Consider the following 20,069-nt stretch of genomic DNA (forward strand, 5'->3'; position numbering starts at 1 on the left):
ATTTTTCACTCACACTCATTGTTAAGTTGTTCTCTTGCCCACTGCACATCCTGCCCCCCAACACCACCCCCCACAACTCTCCCACCTCTGCCATCCCAATCTCCCCACGTTAGGTCAGAAGTATCAGATATTGCTTCCACCCATTCAGACCGCATATTAAAAGCAAAAAGCAAAAAACTGCGGATGCTGGAAATCCAAAATAAAAACAAAAATAAAAATACCTGGAAAAACTCAGTAGGTCCGACAGCATCTGCGGAGAGGAACACAGTCAACGTTTCGAATCCGTATGACTCTTAGTTGCCCTTGTAAGTCAAAGGGACATACAAGCTTTTTTCATTATATTATTCAGCATTGAATTTTCTGTTAAGGGACAAGCAGCTACATTATTGTTGCTAAAGTCACAAAGAAAGCAATTTTAAATAAAACTCTTTCACAGAGTTCAGAAGTTCCTTAAAGAAGGGGCAATATGTAAAGTGGCTCTGCAATGCTAATCATCATTCCACTTCAAGGTCCATCAAGGAATCTAACAGGAAATGGCATAGTCCAAAGCTCCTTGGCAGGTCAATGCTACTTTAATGCTGGGCATTATTTCTAAAAAGAGTCAATCACTGAATTTCAAGTTTTAACTGGTACATGAAGGAAGAATGTGAATGAATGAGAATTTTACAGAAATCACTGCCTGCTGTTTCAGTGGTGATATTAACCTACTTATTTTAAATGGGGTAATGTCTGCACTAAAATAATGGGAGAGAAATTGCGATAAAGTGTGTTAAATATTTGTACAGTTGCATTCCATGGTATAATTTAAAGGCCCATGTCATGCAAAGCTTAAATGTATATTTTGCTTTGGTGCTGTGGAATTGTATTTACCAATGAATAGGTTAATCTTTCAATTGTGAAAAGTCTGAATGAGCAAAATATACATGTTCTTGTAACTGGCTAAGGACTTGCTTCGGGTAAATGTTTGAGAAGTCAATTATCACAGAAAGTATACAAGACATGCTTGGATTTGATAATTGTGCAAAAAGAAGAAAAACATAGCATAGGGTATTTTCAAAGCAAATTACTTCCTCTTCCTCTTCCAAGCAACGCCTTTTTAAAAAAACAACATTTTTTACTCTAACAGTACAGCAAATGTTTCTTTTAGAATTCACAGAATTAAGTAGAAACTAGCCGGTTTTAATTTTGGATTCCCTAAAGAGCTAGTATTTAGGTTAATCAATGGAGTTCCTGTGGAGTGTAACTGTAACCTAGATTAGAGCAACTTTCAGGCACAAAGCAAGACATAGTGGGTAAGTGCAAGGGACAAAAAACAAACCCTGAAAATAGCAATCTTTTGATTTTCTTTTGAATCTATGTATTGTACCTTAGAGAAAAAGTACTCTCTTTTATGATTTTCTCAGTTTATTTTGTTGTTCTTAAAAAGTAACTTGGTGATTGGGGAGCTAAATTTGAAAACAGACAGAGGGATCACTATGCATGATTAACCCACACCCATTGCTTCCGATGTAGGCAGCATGCCAACATTGTGTTGCCTGCTAATTAATATGATCGCAGCGTGCATCTAGGACTAACTGTGCTATTGAGTGGTTGCCTGCCTCAGCAGGGGGTCCAAACTTGTGAGAGTTTAACTCGAGTGAAAGCGAGCTTGCATTACTTAAAGTGAGCCTGGATCTCTTAAAGTGGAGTTGTATAACGGCTGGAACAGGTGCCGCAAATCATTTTACAACTGATTCTGGTCCAGCAAAGAGAAAAGAATGGTACAACATGGCAGAGAGCAGGCTCCAAGATTTGCTGATGCTGCAGTGGGGGCCTTGGTCAAGAAGGTGCAGAGAAGGAGAGGTGCCATCTACCTAAAGGGGGCCATGAGGCCCTGCAGGAAAATCTCAGAAGATAGAGGGATCAGCCATCGTAGCCAAGAGTCAAGCCCTGAGAACCTAAATGCAATGCCACAAAATATTCAATGACCACGCGCAAGTGGTCAAGGCCTGTGAATGCATCTTCAAATGCCGTGTCCCACCAACTTCACCATTAGCTTTTCACACTGCTCAATGCACTACACCCCCATCATGTACCTGCCAAGAATTTCTAACAAGCACATCTCGTACCTAAAATTCATAATTTCACCTCATCCCTCAAACTCGCTTTACACTGCTGCAACCCTCCTATCCACACCTCACAGCTTGAAAACAACTGCCAGTTATTCAACCATGAAAGCCTCATCATCCAAACAGATTGCACCACAATCCTTGACATAGTCCTTCATTATTGTAGGACAAGGTGCTGAATTAGCCAAGGCAGCAGGTACTAACTGGCAGAGGACAGTTAGGACTACATGTCTTTACCCCATGGAAGAGACACTGCTGGCCATCATTGGAGGGGCTATTTTTGAGCCCTGGCCAGTATCCAGTGGTGGGCTGAAATGATAAAGATGACTGTATCTTCATACTGAATTCTCCTCCTCACGTCCCATTTCCTCTTTGTCCCACAATTTCTTTTTATTTAGAAGCTGTAGATGGTGTAAGCATGCACCTTTTACTTCCCCCTCTCCTTGTGCCTTTCTCCTTTCAGATACGGAGGATCTGTAACCTGGTCAGGCAGTGGTGGAACAGCAAGAAGACCGTGATGATGAAGAAACACTGTCACTTGATCTCACATTCACACCCACCACTCGGATACTGACACTGTGCATAACTTAGAATATAGCTTACAGGTGGGATCTATATGTGGTGAGATGTGGGCACGAGTGGCCTGCAGCCAGTGCAGGAGGCGAGGGAGTGCAGGTGACTGCTCCCCGCAGGGTGAGGTTGCACGCATGTTCTGCCGCAAAGAACTCAGATGAGCACCTCGATGGGGCAGACCATGTAAGAAGGCTGATGGATGTGCACAACAAAATGCTTAGGGCAGTGGCAGGCCTGCAGAAATCTGTATGCAGTGTCATGGAATGTGAAGGAGCCAGACACCAATTTTGCACAGGACTTTGCACACAGCTTGGAGCCCATCCTTTCTAACAATGAAGTGGGGGAACGACTTCATTAGGACATTTGTGAATCCAAACATGCTACAGTGTCAGGTCAGTCAAGCAATGGGGAGACGGTAGCGTAGCGGTAATGTCACTGGACTGATAATCCAGGGGCCCAGGTTAATGCTTTGGGGACATGGGACATAGTGGAATTTAAATTCAATTGATTAAAAAAAAATGGAATTTAAAAAAACTAGTCTCAATAATAGTGACCATAAAACCATTGTTGATTGTCGTAAAAACCCATCTAGTTAATTCATGTCCTTTAGGGAAAGAAATCTGCCATCCTTACCTGGTCTGGCTTACATGAGACTCCAGACCCCCAGTAATGTGGTTGATTCTTCACTGCCCTCTGCAATGGTCTAGCAAACCACTCAGTTCAAGAGCAATGAGGGATGGGCATCAAATGCTGCAAGTGATGCCCACAGCCCATGAAAGAATTTTTTTAAAAAAGGTCAGCTTGCTGCTTTGTTCAAATGGGCAGAGTCTTGCAACAGTCCAGCAATCTGTTCTCCAACACATTGCTGGGATTGCTTAGGTGCAGCCTTGGGGAAGAGGGGTGCCCATAGAGGCACAAGCCTGTTGTCCCCTCTCGGGGTGACAGCCTTCATCCTTGAACCACTGCCATACTCTATGTCCTTGTTGCCTGTCAGCCAGCCAGCCCAAACTGTTGCTGCAAAACGCTGGAATACTGCAGTCTGAAGTTGGATCTCCTGGGCCCAGAGCCACTCCAAGTCATCCTCCACAGCCACCCGCAGGAACCAGACACATACATGTTCACACCACGGTCAACTTTCACAATCACTGGCAATGCAGTCCTTTCCCTACTCTGAGGCTGCAGAAGTGGCAGATTTTCAGCATTTTTAGTGAAGCACAAATGTCTCGGCTATTGTCCTCGCTTAGGCTCCACCAGCCATGCTGTAGCCATTAGGGTAGCACTGCATAGGAGCACTAGGACAGGCAAAGGCACACAAAAGATAGACACTAAGGGAATGCACAAGTATGATTAGTTGATGTTTGTATGCAACATAGCATGCTTTGATTTATAAATTTGGTTTGGAATGTTTAATTTGAGTTGACTTTTATTTTTACATTATTTTTATTATTCAGTAACAAAGGAGAGATGGTGAGCGAATGGGGAATTGGGGTTGCAGCTACTTGTAATGTACTCTGAAGAGTTCCTTATACAAAGTCAGAAAGGGGTTGTCTACATTGTCCCTGCTTCTTCCTTCTCCCTTCTTCCTGCTCATGCTCCTGTTCCTCAGCTACTTGCTGTGTAGCTTGTGGCAGATGCTATGCCTTTATGATGGCAAATGTTGTGCAGCATAAGCAGTCTACTATGAATCTAGAGACACTTTCCACTGAGTGCTGCAGGGCTCCCTGCAGAGCAACCCAGGCAGCAGAGGCATTGTTTGAGCATGCCAGTGGTCTGCTCTATTACATTTCATATTACAGCATAGCTTTCATTGTATGCATGCTGTAGCCATCAGCCATATATCGTCAGTAGATAGCTCTTGTTGCCCAGTAGCCATTTTTTGATCTTTTGTGGTAGCACAAATACAGATGGCACAGTGGACTTCCACAGAATGAAGGCATCAAGACTGCTGCCAGGACACATGGTTTTGATCTGAATGATTTGTTGTGTATGGATGCACACCATTTGGGTGTTGAGGAAGTTGAAATAACTGAGGTACATCTCAGAATTCATATGCGGGGTCTACAAAGTGAAGTACATGCAGCAAATTGTAGTCTGCAGCATGCGGAAGCCGAACAATCCTTGTGAAGTTTCCTGGTGGTCTCTGGCAAGAGAGAATGAAATGTAGTCTGCTGTCTTTGAATACAGCCCATCAGTGGCCTCCCTTGTGTAACAGTGGATGGCAAATTGTGAAATGTTACAAATATCTCCAGATCCAGCCTGGAAGGAACCAGACACATACATGTTCACACTACGGTCACTTTCACAGTCACTGGCAATGCAGTCCTTTCCCTGCCCTGAGGCTGCTGAAGTGGCAGATTTTAGGCACTTTTAGTGAAGCACAGATGCCTCACCCATTGTTCCTCGCTTAGGTTCACGTAGGAGAATTGCTCCCTGAATACCCTGGGTAGATATGACCTGCTATTGAGAAACCTTCTGTCGACCCACTCTTCTTCCCTCTTCATTGAGCTCCAAAATGGTGGTGCTGGCATCAAATCAATGCAACACCCTGGTTGATGTTATGATCTTACTCTGAATACTTGCAGCGGACACTCAATGCACTCACTAATATGGCATCCTGTGTGGCAGGTACCAGAAGTCGGCGACCATGCTGTGAATGCTATTTGGGTCTTCTATGCCACTTCACCTGAAACTTTTGACAAAGTTATCCACAAGGATTCAAATTGATTGTATCTACAATGAGCATTTGATATATTGCTTTGGGTAATCTTGGTTTCATAACTCAGAGAGAGTATGTTCTTTCCCATGCTTCTCGCAAATTTTATAAACATTTGATGGCTAGAATGAAGGAATTTTCAAGCCTATTAAATTAATTGTGTAGTATTGTTAATAGGTAGCTTCAGGCTGAGGAATGTAATCGAAGACATCATCCCTGAACATTACCTTACTCTGGAAATTGTACAAAATAGTTTATGATAATATGATGCACTATGCGTAACAGCTTCTAATTCATTTGAAGGTTAAATATGCTTTTTTGGAACCAAAAATATTTTAAAAGTAAACTTTAATCACTTATTTTCTTTTATAGAGCACAGAGCAAGTAACAGCATTTTGTCGTGGTCTGCATGAACTAAGTCCATCTGACATGTCATCACAGCCTTTGGATTCTTTACCCCACCAAGTACCAGCTCGACAACTAACTGATGCTGATAAACTACGCAAGGTCATTTGTGAACTAGTGGAAACAGAACAGACATATGTAAAGGTGAGAGCACAGGATACAGCAGTGACAGGAATCTCATTTTTGTTTTGAAAAGGAGAAATGTGACTTTTCATGATACTTGACTTATTATCTTGCTTTTAAGTACTGTGAATGCATTAGATTTTAGACTACTATTTAAATTTATTGCCTATTTTGTCCCACCTCCTCTGACAGAATATTGTCCTTTAAGCTTTAAATGTGTGGAATGGTAGGTGCTGAGGTAGCAGAGAGACTGTATAATTGGCCTTACTATCTGTGGGTTGGGAGAGCAAAATCAGCGTGGGGTTTTGTTCCCAATTGTTATCCAATGGCCACAGCGCAGTGTGTGTGGATACCTGATGAGATACAATCAGGCTTTCCCCTGATGCCCTCCATGGTAGATTAATCTGCTAATAATAACAGGGTTACCACATGAAGAATAGCCACTTGGGCAAGTTGACAGTTGATCCTAGAGCCGTATCCTCGCCTGTGTGACTGCCTTCAAGAGAGGAGGATTGAAAGTTGTGGGAGGGTAAACTGAATATTTTTGTAACTGTTGCACTTAAAATCAACCAAAATAACTATTTGTCTTCTGAAGACAGATTGGAGCTAACTATTGGTTTCAGATTGGAGCACCCCTTCCTCAATAGCAAACTACCTTACAGTAACTTAGCATTTAGAGTAAGTGTATGATTCTAATATAATATAGTAAGAAAGATGAGAGCATTTCAGTATTTTAAAAGTTAATTTCATAAATGATTGCACATGTTGTATGTTTGTGTTTGTTATTTATCAAGCAGATATTTATAATACAAGTATGTTTACTTCAACCAATATTACTTTCGTTTGTTTTTAAGCAGTATTTTTAATGTTCTGACAAAGGGTACACATGCAAACAGGTTATATATTTCCAGCATTTTTGCTTTAAAATATTTTTAAGATGATCAGTTTGAAATAACGCAGAAACTCTCATTGTGGAAATCATTGTGAATTACCTTTGAATATTGCTTTGATCTGTTAATTACTAAATTTATAATCTTGAAAAATAAAGTGCAGTAGTTCTGGCTTAACTTTGTTGGAACCTGAATATGGATTTATGAAGAAGTTAAATCTAGTACCCTGATGTGTAAACTTAGGCTCACTCTTAAACTTGAGAATTTTTATCGAATAAAGGTCCAAAATTATTCCTTGTATATCTGCCTAAAGTCTAATGTTTGGTTCACAGGATCTGAATTATCTCTTGGAGAAATATTTGAAACCTCTGCAGAAAGAAGTCTTTCTTACTCAAGATGAGGTAATGAAAATAATTTTCAAGCAGGCATGGCTATAAGACATCCACTTATTATTGTTTTGTGAATAAGACAATTGGTTTGCTGTTTATATTTCAGCTTGATGTGCTTTTTGGAAACTTGAGAGAAATGGTTCAGTTCCAAGTGGAATTCTTGAAAACACTTGAAGATGGTGTAAGATTGGTTTCAGACCTTGAAAAGCTTGAAACAGTCAATCAGTTCAAGGTAAAATTGTTTCAAGGCTCACAGATTATGATCAGTTTCTCCTGCACAGTATGCAGTTTTTCCCCTGGTATTTTTTTCTGTTATGGCCTTGATCATTTTTCTTCAGTAAGTAAAATCTCACTAGATAAAGGAATGAAAAAATGACACTGTTGGTGAAAAACATATTGAAAAAATCTATAACACAAGCTGGTATGAAAAACCCATAGCACAAGGAGGGAGGCAGAACCCAGTGGGTGTTTTAATACTGTCTTTTATATGACTAAGACGACATTTACGTTTCTTGTATAGTTCAAGAAAATCTGTAGGAAGTTACATCACTAAACACTGTGTGACTTTTCTGTTTCTACCTGGCTGTATTATTTTTAGTTTTATGAGTGCAAATTGAAAAGTTTAATTGGATATTCAGTGGCCAAATTTTCATGGAATCATAGGATAATGCAACACAGAATGATGCCATTCTTCCCATTGACCTGTGCTGGCTCTTTAGAAGAGCTATTCAATTAGTCACAGTTCCCTGCTCTTTCCCATGGCCTAGCAATTATTTTCTTTCAAATGTTTATCCATTTCCCTTTTGAAAGTTATTATTGAATCTGCTTCCACAACTCTTTCAGGTGGTACATTCCAGATCATAACAGCTTGCTGCATTTAAAAAAAGTTTCCTCAAACCCATGTCCTCGGGTTACCAACGATTCAGCCACTGGAAACAGTTTCTCTTTACTTACAGTAACAAAACCATTCATAATTTTGAACAGCGCTACAAAATCTCTTATTAACTATCCCTGCTGTAAGGAGAACAACCCTGTTTTTCTCAGTGTAGCTGAAGTCTCCATTTGCTGAAGTATTTTATCTTTGCCTTTCATGTAAAGCTTTGCCTTCTATAAGGCCTTGACATTCTTCCAAGATGTGATACTTAGAATTGGCCACTATTCTCTAACTGGGGCTTAACCAGTGTTCTATAAAGTTTTAGCTTAATGCCTTTGCTTTTGTACACTACAGGGTCCAATAACTTACTGAGAGGAAAGTTTTGAGCAGTGAGGGAGGCATGCAATAGTGGGTTGAAACCCAGAAGTTATTTTGGCACATTGCAATGTATGATTTAAACATGGATAACTAATTCTCATTTTACTACTGGGTTTCATGCTCCCAGTGTGTACCAGTGAATGTGATGTACAACCCATGACTTGATCTCAATTGGCGAATCCCAGGTCACAAGCTAGCAAGAGCAGACAGTGGTGGCAGTCACAGCCGTGGAAAGTTTGTGCCAGGGAACATATTCCTTTCCAAACTTTGCCTAATTAGGCACAGATTCTATATCCAGGGGCCTTCGATGAAAAGGATAATTATTGAGGGGGGAGCAGTAAATCTGAAATGTACTTGCAGGCCTTCCATGCTCACTGCTGTCAATTTCAGAGGAGGTGTCCAACTCAAGCATGAGTGGGTTGATGTCACGGACTGTTGATGTCTTCTTCCTTGGAATACATTGGCCAGATCAGTGGACCATCATTCACAGTTGCATGGTACAAAAACAGACCTGCGTGCATGATGGTGTTTATGCTCCATGTGAGCCTCCCCCAACCCTTCTTCATCGAGCCCATCAATTCATTTCTCCCTCATATGTTTATCGAGCTTCTCCTTAAATACATTAATGCTAGTTGTCTCAACTGCTCCTTGTGGTAGCAAATCCCACGTTCTAACCATTCTCTGAGTGAAGAGATTTCTCCTGACTTTCCTGTTGGACTTTTTAGTGACCGTTTTATATTTATGGCCCCTAGTTCTGCTCCGTCTCACATGTGAAAACATCTCTTCTACATCTATCCTATCAAACCCAGGCTGTTCAATCTTTCCTCATAAGCATGGCCTCTTAGTTCTGGTTTAATTCTTTTATATCCTTTTTGCATCTTCTCCAATGCCTCTATATCTTTTTATAATATTGAGACCAGAACTGTGACAAATAAATCCATGCAGGTCTTCCCCGCATCCATGCAGTCTCTGAATGTCAACATGCTTGGCACTTTAAATCAGATAACAGATTGATTATCATTGGCCTTACATCATGTCAGTGATCAACACCAAGCTGCCCTCCAGCAGAGTGATAGTACACTGCCTTTGAGAGTAATGATGAATGATGATGCAAGGGGCATTGGAGCATGAACTCCACTCAAAGAACTTCCACTTCTCACCCATTGTCACCTCTATTTCCCCCAAATGTGATCAATATGTAACATGCTGCTTCCTCTCCCAATGGCTGAGCCTGCTCCTACACAGCTGAACAGTCTTTGGTGGGGCATTCGTGGGCTCCAAAACCTAGAAATTTTTGGCTAAGAGCATCTCAGCAATCAAAGCAGGAATCTGTGCCGCCTGTCTATCTGTCTCTGACAAAGCCACTGGGTTGCATCACATATGAGTGGTAGGTAAAGGAATAGTAAAGCTTTGTAGTTTGACCGGGCAATGCACATAGGTTTTTACACAATGTTATGTTAAGTTTCTGTTCTCCGTTGAATCTCACACAGTTTATTACTTTGCACCTTGTTGTCCATTCTTGTTTACCAGGTAGCTTGTTGTGGAATAGGAAGATGTTAATTGACAAGGACCAAAGGGAGGATGTGCAATGGGTGGATGGTTGGTTACCAGATTGTGCTCAACATCTTGTTTCTTTTGCAGTTCCAACTCTTGCTGTTGTGCAATGTTGTGCAGAATGCAGCACACCCCTCCAGATCAGTCCAAGCACCTAAAGTGCATCTGCAGCATGCTGATCATTTCCTTAGTGATACATCTAGTGGTCATATAGCTGTCGTTGTATCGCTTTGGGATATTGGTTGGGTTCTGCATGGAAGTCATCGACCAACTTTGAAGGGGGGTATCCTTTTCCTCCTTGTAGCCACCCCTTAATTCTGCTTGAGGTGCAAAGATGTCAGGGAGCTTGGACTGCAGCACAATGAAAATATTATTGCAGCTCCCCTGGAATCTGCCACACTTGCTTAAACCTTTTCTTGTATTTGCACACCAGCTAAACACTGATCAAATGGAATTCCTTGTAGTTTACAAATACAGCTATTGATCTAGCGATGCGCAGACTGATATTTGTGTGCAGTTGCTGACACCCTGCATCCGTGGGAAGCCAGAGACACAAAATTGAACATCCATTCTTTTTGCCTAGTGTCATCACAGGCCAAGCTGACATAATTGCCAGTCCTGGAAAACCATCTATATCAGTGACCTGTCTTAAGCATTTATGTGCAGCTGACTGGAAGAACCAGAATATGTCTCTTGAAAAGACCTGGAGGCAACAAAGTTTGAGGGAAGTTTGCAGTACCACAGTCACTGTGAATGAGTGGCCACCAGGCTTAGCAGAGAGCAGGTCTTCTATGAGGCTGTAAATGCCTGCCACTATCTGGCATGACAATTGCAGCTATCTGTATACCCTGTCATATGGGTGGTTCTTCCTGCATTCCTCCTGCAGCTCCCCTCACTGCCGACCATCTGCAGGTCTCTCCACTACAGGCTGTTGCTGCCTTCTCTACTGAACTTCTTGTTTCCATCCGAGGTCTATTCCAAGGTAGCCATGGCACCATCCATCTTGACCTTGAGTTTCAATACCTCCAAAGTGCACAAATAAATCTCTCAACAAAAGTACTGTCAACAAACCCTTTCCCAATAGCAGAATAGAAATAATTTGTGCATGCTGAGTATTTATTGATTACAATAATGATCAATTGTATTTTAATTAGCCCAGGAATTGACTTTCAAACTTTTCATCTTTATTTCAATGGTGAGTTTCAGGAGGCTCATATATACCAATAAATTTAAATCCATGGTGAAAACTTCATTGAAAACACCTCATTTAAATGCTTTAAGCAGTAGCCTTTGTCGCTGAAAGGATTGCACACATGTACCTGAGTTAAATCCGCAAGTCGGTGGAATTTCCCTGTATGCCTCTATTTATAACGTCTTAACAGCCTTCTTAATTTGTCCTGCCACGTTCAAAGATTTGTGAATGCACACCCCTAGGCCTCTCTGTTCCTGCACCTTTTAAATTCCTTCTCCTTATTCTGCCTACTGAAATGCTTCTCTTCATACTTCTCTGTATTAAATTTCATCTGCCGCCTGTTTGCCCATTTCACCAGTCCACATCTACCTGATGTCTGTTACAATTCTCCTTGCTATTTTACTACATTTCCGAGTTTCATGCCACCTGCAAGTTTTGAAATTATGCCCTGTATACCCAAGTCTAGGTCATTAAATTAAAGAGTGACACCTATACTGATCCCTGGGGGATACTACCACACAGTTCCCTCCAGTCTGAGAAACGTTGTTCACCACTACTGTCTACTTTCTATCATTATCAATTTCATATCCACTTCAGTTTTGGTAACTTTATTATGATGTACTTTATCAAATGCCTTTTGAAATTCTATATACACATCAATCACACTACCCTCATTCCCTTCTCCTTCACTTCATCAAAGAACTCAACTAAGTTAGTCAAACACAATTTGCCTTCAACAAATCCATGCTTGCATTATTTATTATTCCACTTTTTCCAAGTAGTAATTAATTCTTTCCCAAATTAATGGCCGGGATCTTCCGCTCCTGTTTGCAGTGGGCGTCATAAAGGTCAGGAGCGGAAAATATCAGGAGATCACAAAAGTCGGTCTCACGTCATCATAAAACCAGTTTGTGATTGCCCACTCCACTTGTCAAGGGTGGGTCGTGTTTCATGCCACCGCATGTTGGGAACCTAATTTCAATACTTGAGCATCTCATCATAAGCCCTGCTCGCTGGAATCATCCGCCCCGTGCTGGATCATGAGCACGCCGACGTGTTTCACAACTGTACATAAGCGATGTGCACCTGAAAATCTGCAGTTCACTCGGGACTTTGAGGTTTGTTTGCGTACCTTGCTTCAGGCAGCACTTGTGGTCATCAGCACCAGGCTTCGCAGGCAGCACTACATCTCTTTTAGGGGGGCTCACTGACAGGTCTCTGCCTACCAGACCAGTGGGATGGCTTTTCAACGTCTGCAGGCTAGGTTTTGCTTGGGAAAGTGGTTTATCCCAGAGTGTGTGTGTGGGGCCACATGTTGATCTGTGCAGGTAGCCTGAAGATGGTGAGGGCTGAGGACGCAATCTCTGGAGGAGAAGATGCCAGATGGAGATGTGAGTATATCTGAGAGAGTGAGTGGTGACCTCCCTTGAGCTGGCAGCGAGTGAGATGCCAGTGAATATGTGATGGCCTTGAGTGTGTGAGCTTAGAGTGATGAGATGGTTGCTTTATCCTGGCGGCACGGATGAGATCATTCTTCCTCTTTCTGTGCTGGATGGCCAACCTATTCTGTGCAGCATTGGCACTGATCACCTCTGCCACTGCCTCCTAAGCCAGGACTTCCTGCGGCCTAAGCGGGGATAGAGGACATCACAGCGGGCCTCCAAAATGCATGCCAGGGACGGGTCATTGAACTTTTCTTGGCTTTCAGCGCCATGTCTTCACTGAAGCGGTCCTGGGCTGCAAATATTGAGAACTGTGTGCGCGGTGATTCAGAAGCTGCCTGCCAGCAATATGGTGTGTTTCCTATGCCTGCATAATTAATGAGTCAGGAAGCGGATGATATAGAGCAAAATTCCACCCTTGTGGCCAGCATGAAAAATGTCTTTTTTCATGCCCGTCACCGCACTTAATTCAGGGAAAATTCCGTCTAATGTCTAAGTTCTCCCATCATTGACATTAGTCTGATTTGCCTGTGATTGCTGTGTTTATCCCTCTCCCCTTTTTTGAACATGAGTATAGCATTTGCAATCCTTCAGTCCTTTGACACCACCCCCACATCTAAATAGGATTGGAAGATTGTGGCCAAAACCTCTAATTTCCACCCTTACTTCCCTCAGTAACCTAAGATTCTGTAGAATTCTCTGTATGGAGACCTGTTGCACAGCAGGCCTCACACTGTCTTAGGGTGGGGCATTTCCTGGCTGCAATCATCAGGCACGCCTGTATAATTGAGGACAAGACCCTGCTGGAACCTTTTGTCCACTTTCAGCTGATCCACCATTGAAGGATTTTGTTGTAATAGGCCTTAATGAATGACAGCCCTTGCTTATCATTGTCACCCTATACTGTAAAGTGGGTTTATGGGGTTTTGAGCACGACCTTCTACCTCTCAAAACCCGTAAACACCCTGCCGCTGTGACTGCTTATTCATTAGGAAAGATCCTGCTTACTTTGCTGCCAGCCTTCATATCTGGAGGTTGTTCTGGTATTCCTCACCCTCCATTACGGTTGGTAGCTGCACCTCGCAACATCCACTTCTTTAGTGAAGACAAATGGAAGGAATTCATTTAGTACATCAGCCATGCCCTTTGCCTCCATAAGAAGATCCCCTTGGTTAACTCGAAAGGTTAAAGATAGTATTAAACTTAAAGAAAAAGCATATAATTTTGCAAAGATAAATGGAAGGCCAAAAAATTGGACAGCATATAAGGAACAGCAAAGACTAAAAGACTAATAAGGAGGGAAAAATTAGAGTATGAGAGAAAGCTGGCCAGAAATATAAAAACAGATTGTAAGAGTATTTATAAATCTTTAAAAAAATAAAAAGAGTTAACAAAGTGAACGTTAGTCCCATAAAAAGTGAGTCTAGAGAATTGATAATGGAAAACAAGGAGATGGCAGATGAATTGAACAGGTATTTTGCATCAGTTTTCACTATGGAGGATATAGGTAACATCCCAGAAGTAGCTATAAACCAGGAAATGGAAGTGGGGAAGGAAGTCAGGAAAATTACAGTCACCAGAGAAGTGGTACTGAGTAAATTGTTGGAGTGGTCCTTCTTATATTCGTCCTAGGGTCTTAAAAGAAGTATCTAGTGAGCTGGTTGATCTATTGGCTTTAATTTTCCAGAACTCCCTAGATTCGGGAAAGGTCCCATGAGATTGGAAGATAGCAAATGTAGCTCCATTATTCAAGAAGGGAGGGAGACAGAAAGCGGGAAACTACAGGCCAGTTAGCTTAACATCTGCCGTAGAGAAAATGTTAGAAGCTGTTATTAAAGAAGTTATAGCAGGGCACTTGGATAAGCTCAAGGTCATCAGGCAGAGTCAACATGGTTTTGTGAAAGGGAAATCATGTTTAGCCAACTTATCGGAGTTCTTTGAGGAAGTAACATGTGCTGTGGATAAAGGTGGATGTACTGTACTTAGATTTCCAGAAGGCATTTGATAAAGTGCCACACTTTTGCGGAAAATAAAAGCTCATGGTATAGGGGGTAACTTATTGGCACGGATAGAAAATTGGCTATCTAACAGGAAGCAGAAATGGGTCTTTTTCAATTTGGCAAGATGTTTTGAATGGCATGCCACAGGGATCAGTGCTGGGAGCTCAACTGTTTATAATTTATATAAATTACTTGGATGAAGGGATTGAAGGGATGGTTGCCAAATTTGCTGATAATACAAAGATGGGTAGGAAAGTAGTTGTGAAGAGGACATAAGGAGGCTACAAACAGATATATAGGTTAAGTGAGTGGGCAAAGATCTGGCAGATGGAGTATAATGTGGGAAAATGTGAAATTGTCCATTTTGGCAAGAAGAATAAAAAAAGAAGCTGATTATCCAAATGGTGAGAGATTGCAGAGCTCTGAGGTGCCGAAGGATCTGGTTGTCCTAGTGCATGAATCACAAAAATCACAAGTACAGCAAGCAATGAGGAAAGCTAATAGAATGTTCTCATTTATTGCATGGGGAATTGAATACGAAAGTAAGGAGGTTATGCTTCAGTTGTACACGGCACTAGTGTACACCACATTTAGAGAGTACTGTGTACAGTATTGGTCATCTTATTTAAGGAAAGATGTAAATGCATTGGACGCAGTTCAGAGAAGGTTTGCCAGACTAATACCTGGAATGGGCGGGTTGTCTTATGAGGAAAGGTTGGACAGACTAGGCTTGTATTCGCTGGAGTTTAGAAGAGTAAGAGGCGACTTGATTGAAACCTATAAGATCCTGAGGGTTTTGACAGGGTGGATGTGGAGAGGATGTTTCCTCTTGTGGAAGAACCTAGAACATTGTTTAAAAATAAGGGGTTGCCCATTTAAAACAGAGATGAGGCGAAATGTTTTCACTCAGAGGGTTGTAAGCATTTGGAACCCTCTTCCTGAAAAGGAAATGGAAGCAGAGTCTTTGAGTATTTTTAAGGCAGAGGTGGATAGATTCTTGGTAAGCAAAGGGGTGATAGTTTATCGGGGGTAGGTGGGATGCAAATTTCAGGTTACTATCAGATCATCCATGATATTATTAAATAGCGGATCAGGCTTGAGGGACTGAATGGCCTAATCCTCATCGTTCGTATGTTCCTTTTTGGATCCTAATCAGCCTCACTCTTCCTTTGACTACCCTTTTATTATTGATATGTTCCTAAAAGAAGATATCAGTAGTTTGCAAGCAAATAATCCCAGTTTAAAAAAAACAGAACTGTTCTATGACAATGTTGTACTCTTTACTGAATCAAGATAAGAGTCTCATCACTCGTAAAACTAAAAGAAAGTTATAAGATTACAAGCTATAAGATTTAGTAGGAGGGCAAATTAGATGATGTGTATGCAAAATATGTTTAGCAAAATAGCTGATTTAGAGTCGCATTGTGGCTATTCTGATACCTGTGACTTCCTAGGATCAGGGTGAGGTAAAGGATGATAAGTTAAAACAGCAACAAATTTACATTCAGGATGTTATCCACATGTCAAAACATTTCCCGAGATGCTTCATAATGGATAAAGCTCAAAAGAACCAAAGGATAGTAGAGGAAAGATGACCAAAAACTTGGTTGATAAGATAGATTTTAGAAAGGTTTTTAAGAGTGAAATAGGGTTTGGAAAGTGAATGCCAGAGAATTAGGGCTGAGGCAGCTGAACGTAGGGGTGGGGGGAAGAGGTAGCATTAAAGGTCATTTGTGGGAGATCGAAGGTAAGGTACGAGAAGTGACAAGGAAGTTGCATGGTTAAGAGGTAATAAGTTAGACAGGGTAGCAGTGCAGAGTGGAGACAAAGGCTTGAGTGCGATGAGGAATGTGTCCTAACTTGGGAATTTATTGCAGGTGGGAATTCAATGAGAAGGGGGAGGAGATGGGCAAGTGGGTGACTGGTGAGTTTTAAGATTTTACCCCCCTAAACAGGGGCAGGAGTTTAAACCAGTAGTGGGGAGATATAAGTATTGCATTAACTTTATAGCTTAACTAGTTAAACTACTTAATTTAACTACAGATTTCTAAACTTGAAACCTAATTAATTAAATAATACACAATAAAGATGACAGGGCAGGTGATGTGTTACAGCTGTAGCATGTGGAAGCTGGTGGACACCAATGTGATCCAGAACAACCACATCTGCGGTAAGTGTCTGGAGCTTGGAGCTTTGGCTCAGAGTTGATGAGCTGAAGTTCTGAGCTTCAGATACTGCAACGTATCAGGGAGGGGGAAAGTTACCTGGACACTTTGTTCCAGGAGGCTAGATACTTCTGATTTGATTTGTCATCATGTACAGGAGGGTGAGACTGTGAGTGGGGAGTCAAAGGATTACAAGTTGTCTTTGCCCTTCAGGATAATGCTGGAGTTGTGGGTGAAGAGAGTCTTGTTGCACTGCTTAACGTAAAGTCAGATATGACAATGAAAGGTGAAACCAAGTGTGCCGCAGTTCTCAGCCCTTGGATTTAAAACCGTGAAAATGACATCTCTGCTAGGGAAAAGGCAGGGTGGCAAATGGTAAGTGTGGGAATTGAAAGGAACTGTTGAGCAGCTCAATAACAGAGCTAGTGATGGTGGGAAGCTACAGGAGGAAAACATTTCAAATCTGAGGTTCTGTATAGAGGGGAATGCCTCAGAACAAGTGACTGAAATGAAACGAGGGTTCAGCTCAGGAGCCAGTGGAGGAGCAAAGTTTTAGCTTGGAGTCAGCAATGGGCAAATAGCCACATGGTGTGACATTTGTGTATGGATAGGCTAATGTTCTTGGGCAGTGATAGAGCTAGAAAATAGGCTGAAGGATAGACAAGTGAGCAGAGTAGATCAGCAAGGCCAGAAAGTAAGCAGAGCAGCAATTCTTGTTCAGAAGCCAGAGGAACAACAGCCAAAGTGAGAGGAATCTTAATTCAGAACAGGAATCATTGCCCTTCCAGCCAATGTATGTATTGTGAAATTAGAATTGCTTTGTCAAATAAGTCTCTCAAAGTTCCAGATAACCTTCAAACAAAATGTAGACTTTGCAGGGTGAAAATTCACTTACAGATATCATCAATGTTTATTGGCTGGAATTGTATTAATCAACTGCTAATGGATAATTTCATGCTCCTCTTGCAGAAAGTCCTGTTCTCATTGGGTGGTTCATTTCTGTATTATGCTGATCGTTTTAAGCTATACAGTGCATTCTGTGCCAGTCATACAAAGGTTCCCAAGGTCCTTGTTAAAGGTAATTGCATTACAACTTAGTATGTAGTTTAGATTGCATTTCTTATATCATCACGAAAGCCTTGTCTCTTACACTAATGATAAGCTTTATGTTGAAATATTCATTGCTTTTAAGGAATGTGTAAGCATAAAATTCAGACATTCAGTATATGAAGAATATTATAATTTGAACTGAAAAAAAACAGGATGCTGTTGAAGATTCTACTCCTTCCTTTCTAAATATAGAATCTTTTTAACAACTTAATATTTAGTAGTTTCATGATTTTTTTTTGTGCATGTTTCAACTTCTGTTCCTTTTTATACTACTTGTGTTTAGCTAAAGTTAACCCAGCCTTTAAGGCCTTCCTTGATGCCCAGAATCCTAAACAGCAGCACTCATCAACTTTAGAGTCCTACCTGATCAAGCCTATTCAGCGTGTTCTGAAGTATCCCCTTCTGCTGAAGGAGCTGATCTCTCTTACAGACTCAGACAGTGAGGAACATTATCATCTAACTGGTAAGAATGTGTAGATTGTATATTTGGTCCTCATTCATTGTCCAGGTCTTTATCAACAGGGAACAATAATCTTGGGTTACTTCATACCTGGTTGCATTGGTGCATCATAAGAGAGCAAGTTATAGACTAGCATTGGCAGAAGCTTGAGAGTAGTGATAGGATGTGACAGTGAGGGTGGAGAGGAAGGGAGAATGTGACAGTGGAAGGAAGTGAAGATGCAAGAAAACGTAAGGGAGAAAATGCTTGTTGTCAGTGCGGGATGCTAATGAAAATGTATTATTGACTATTATATTATTAGATTGGTTATGCTTTGATTTCTGCCACACTTACTCAGGATTTTGCATGACACAGTTTTTCTTTCACTGATGAGTAGTGCAAATCATAGCTCATTCCTTAAGATCAAATCCTGCATGGTGATCTTCAGTTAGACATTGCCATTACATTTATGTAGAATAGTACTGATTAATTTTGCTTGAACAGAAGTACGCCATTCAGCCCATCAAGCCTGCTCCGCCATTCAATTAGATCATGGCTGATCATCTATCTCAACACCACGTTCCCATGCTATCTCCATATAACACTGAAACATAATTCATTGAATTGATTGTGTTTTGTATGTAGAAAATGCTGGAAGCAAGTGAATTAATTATTAAATGTTAATAAGATAATACTGAATAGTTTAAAGCAATTGGCTCACAATGGCTACATATCTTTGTCATTAAGTTACCTATTAAGTACATTGGTCATTGAATGAGTCTAATCAACCTCCTGTACAAAGGATTCAGAAAATTTAGGTGGAAACCCACATTACATTTTTCATGGGTTAAATATTTAATTTAATTTTTATATTCATTTTCAAAAGAGATAGTGGCCCAATATTCCTTCTAGTTTCCATCCTCCCCCAACCCCATTGGGCAGGAGGAATGCATTGAAAGCGATGCTCATTATTATGGAAGTTTATGGAAAGGGTGAAATTAATTTTCTATTCGATTTTTTTTCTTCAAATGTAATTCCTTTAAATGGAAACTCAGAAAATTTCAGTAGATGGCCCTGTTCCCTTTCAGAAGTGTTGTGTCTTACATGAATTGTGTACATTGTGGATTGCTGATATTTCCTGGAGTGAGTTTTGTCAACACTGCAAAATGATACAATTGATAGCTTGCACACAAACAACATTACTGGTGTAAAATTTTTGAACTGGGTATTTGTGTTATGGGGAAATTTCATTTTGAAGAATATACTTTATTTTCACCAAATAGGTGGATATTGTAGATATAGACAGACATGATCAAAAGGTACATGGGATGCATTGGTTCTTGTGCCTCTTGTGATTGGGGGATTGGGTCATTGGAAAGAGAGAATAAATTGGGACAACCTGTCTGAGTTAGATAGTAGAGATATGAGGCTGAATGAATATTCTGGAGTTTCCTGTATTATATTTGCTAATCAGGGAGTGTAATGCAGAGATTATCATCCAGAAATCAAATAGAGTCTATGATGGGTAGATTGTGTGCACTCTGTGGAAAGAGTTGGTTAATATTGTCTTTTTAACTTTTTTCTTGAAATTTATTTTTTAAAACTGGTGGAGTTGTACTTTTCTAATGCATGTGTAAGGGTGAGGTTGTGTTTACCAGTATCTTAGAATAAAGTTTTATTTTTCATATATATAATTGTAATATAAAGACTAAAA

At 40.8% G+C, this 20,069-nt stretch overlaps 1 protein-coding gene across 10 annotated transcripts in view; it reads left to right on the plus strand.

Moving 5' to 3' along the window:
- LOC144691611 (rho guanine nucleotide exchange factor TIAM1-like) overlaps window positions 1-20,069 on the plus strand; it is a 312,961-nt gene that overhangs the window by 266,988 nt on the left and 25,904 nt on the right. For 9 of the 10 annotated variants that reach the window (XM_078559872.1, XM_078559873.1, XM_078559871.1 and 6 more), the window contains 5 exons: window positions 5,767-5,943; window positions 7,145-7,213; window positions 7,308-7,433; window positions 17,776-17,884; window positions 18,200-18,379. In XM_078559872.1, the coding sequence (XP_078415998.1) occupies window positions 5,767-5,943; window positions 7,145-7,213; window positions 7,308-7,433; window positions 17,776-17,884; window positions 18,200-18,379 (661 nt within the window). The remainder of the gene's footprint in view (window positions 1-5,766; window positions 5,944-7,144; window positions 7,214-7,307; window positions 7,434-17,775; window positions 17,885-18,199; window positions 18,380-20,069) is intronic. The other variant, XM_078559876.1, reaches the window with a different exon arrangement.

The sequence above is a fragment of the Cetorhinus maximus genome, chromosome 16, assembly GCF_964194155.1.
Source record: "Cetorhinus maximus chromosome 16, sCetMax3.hap1.1, whole genome shotgun sequence".
NCBI classification, from domain to species: domain Eukaryota; kingdom Metazoa; phylum Chordata; class Chondrichthyes; order Lamniformes; family Cetorhinidae; genus Cetorhinus; species Cetorhinus maximus.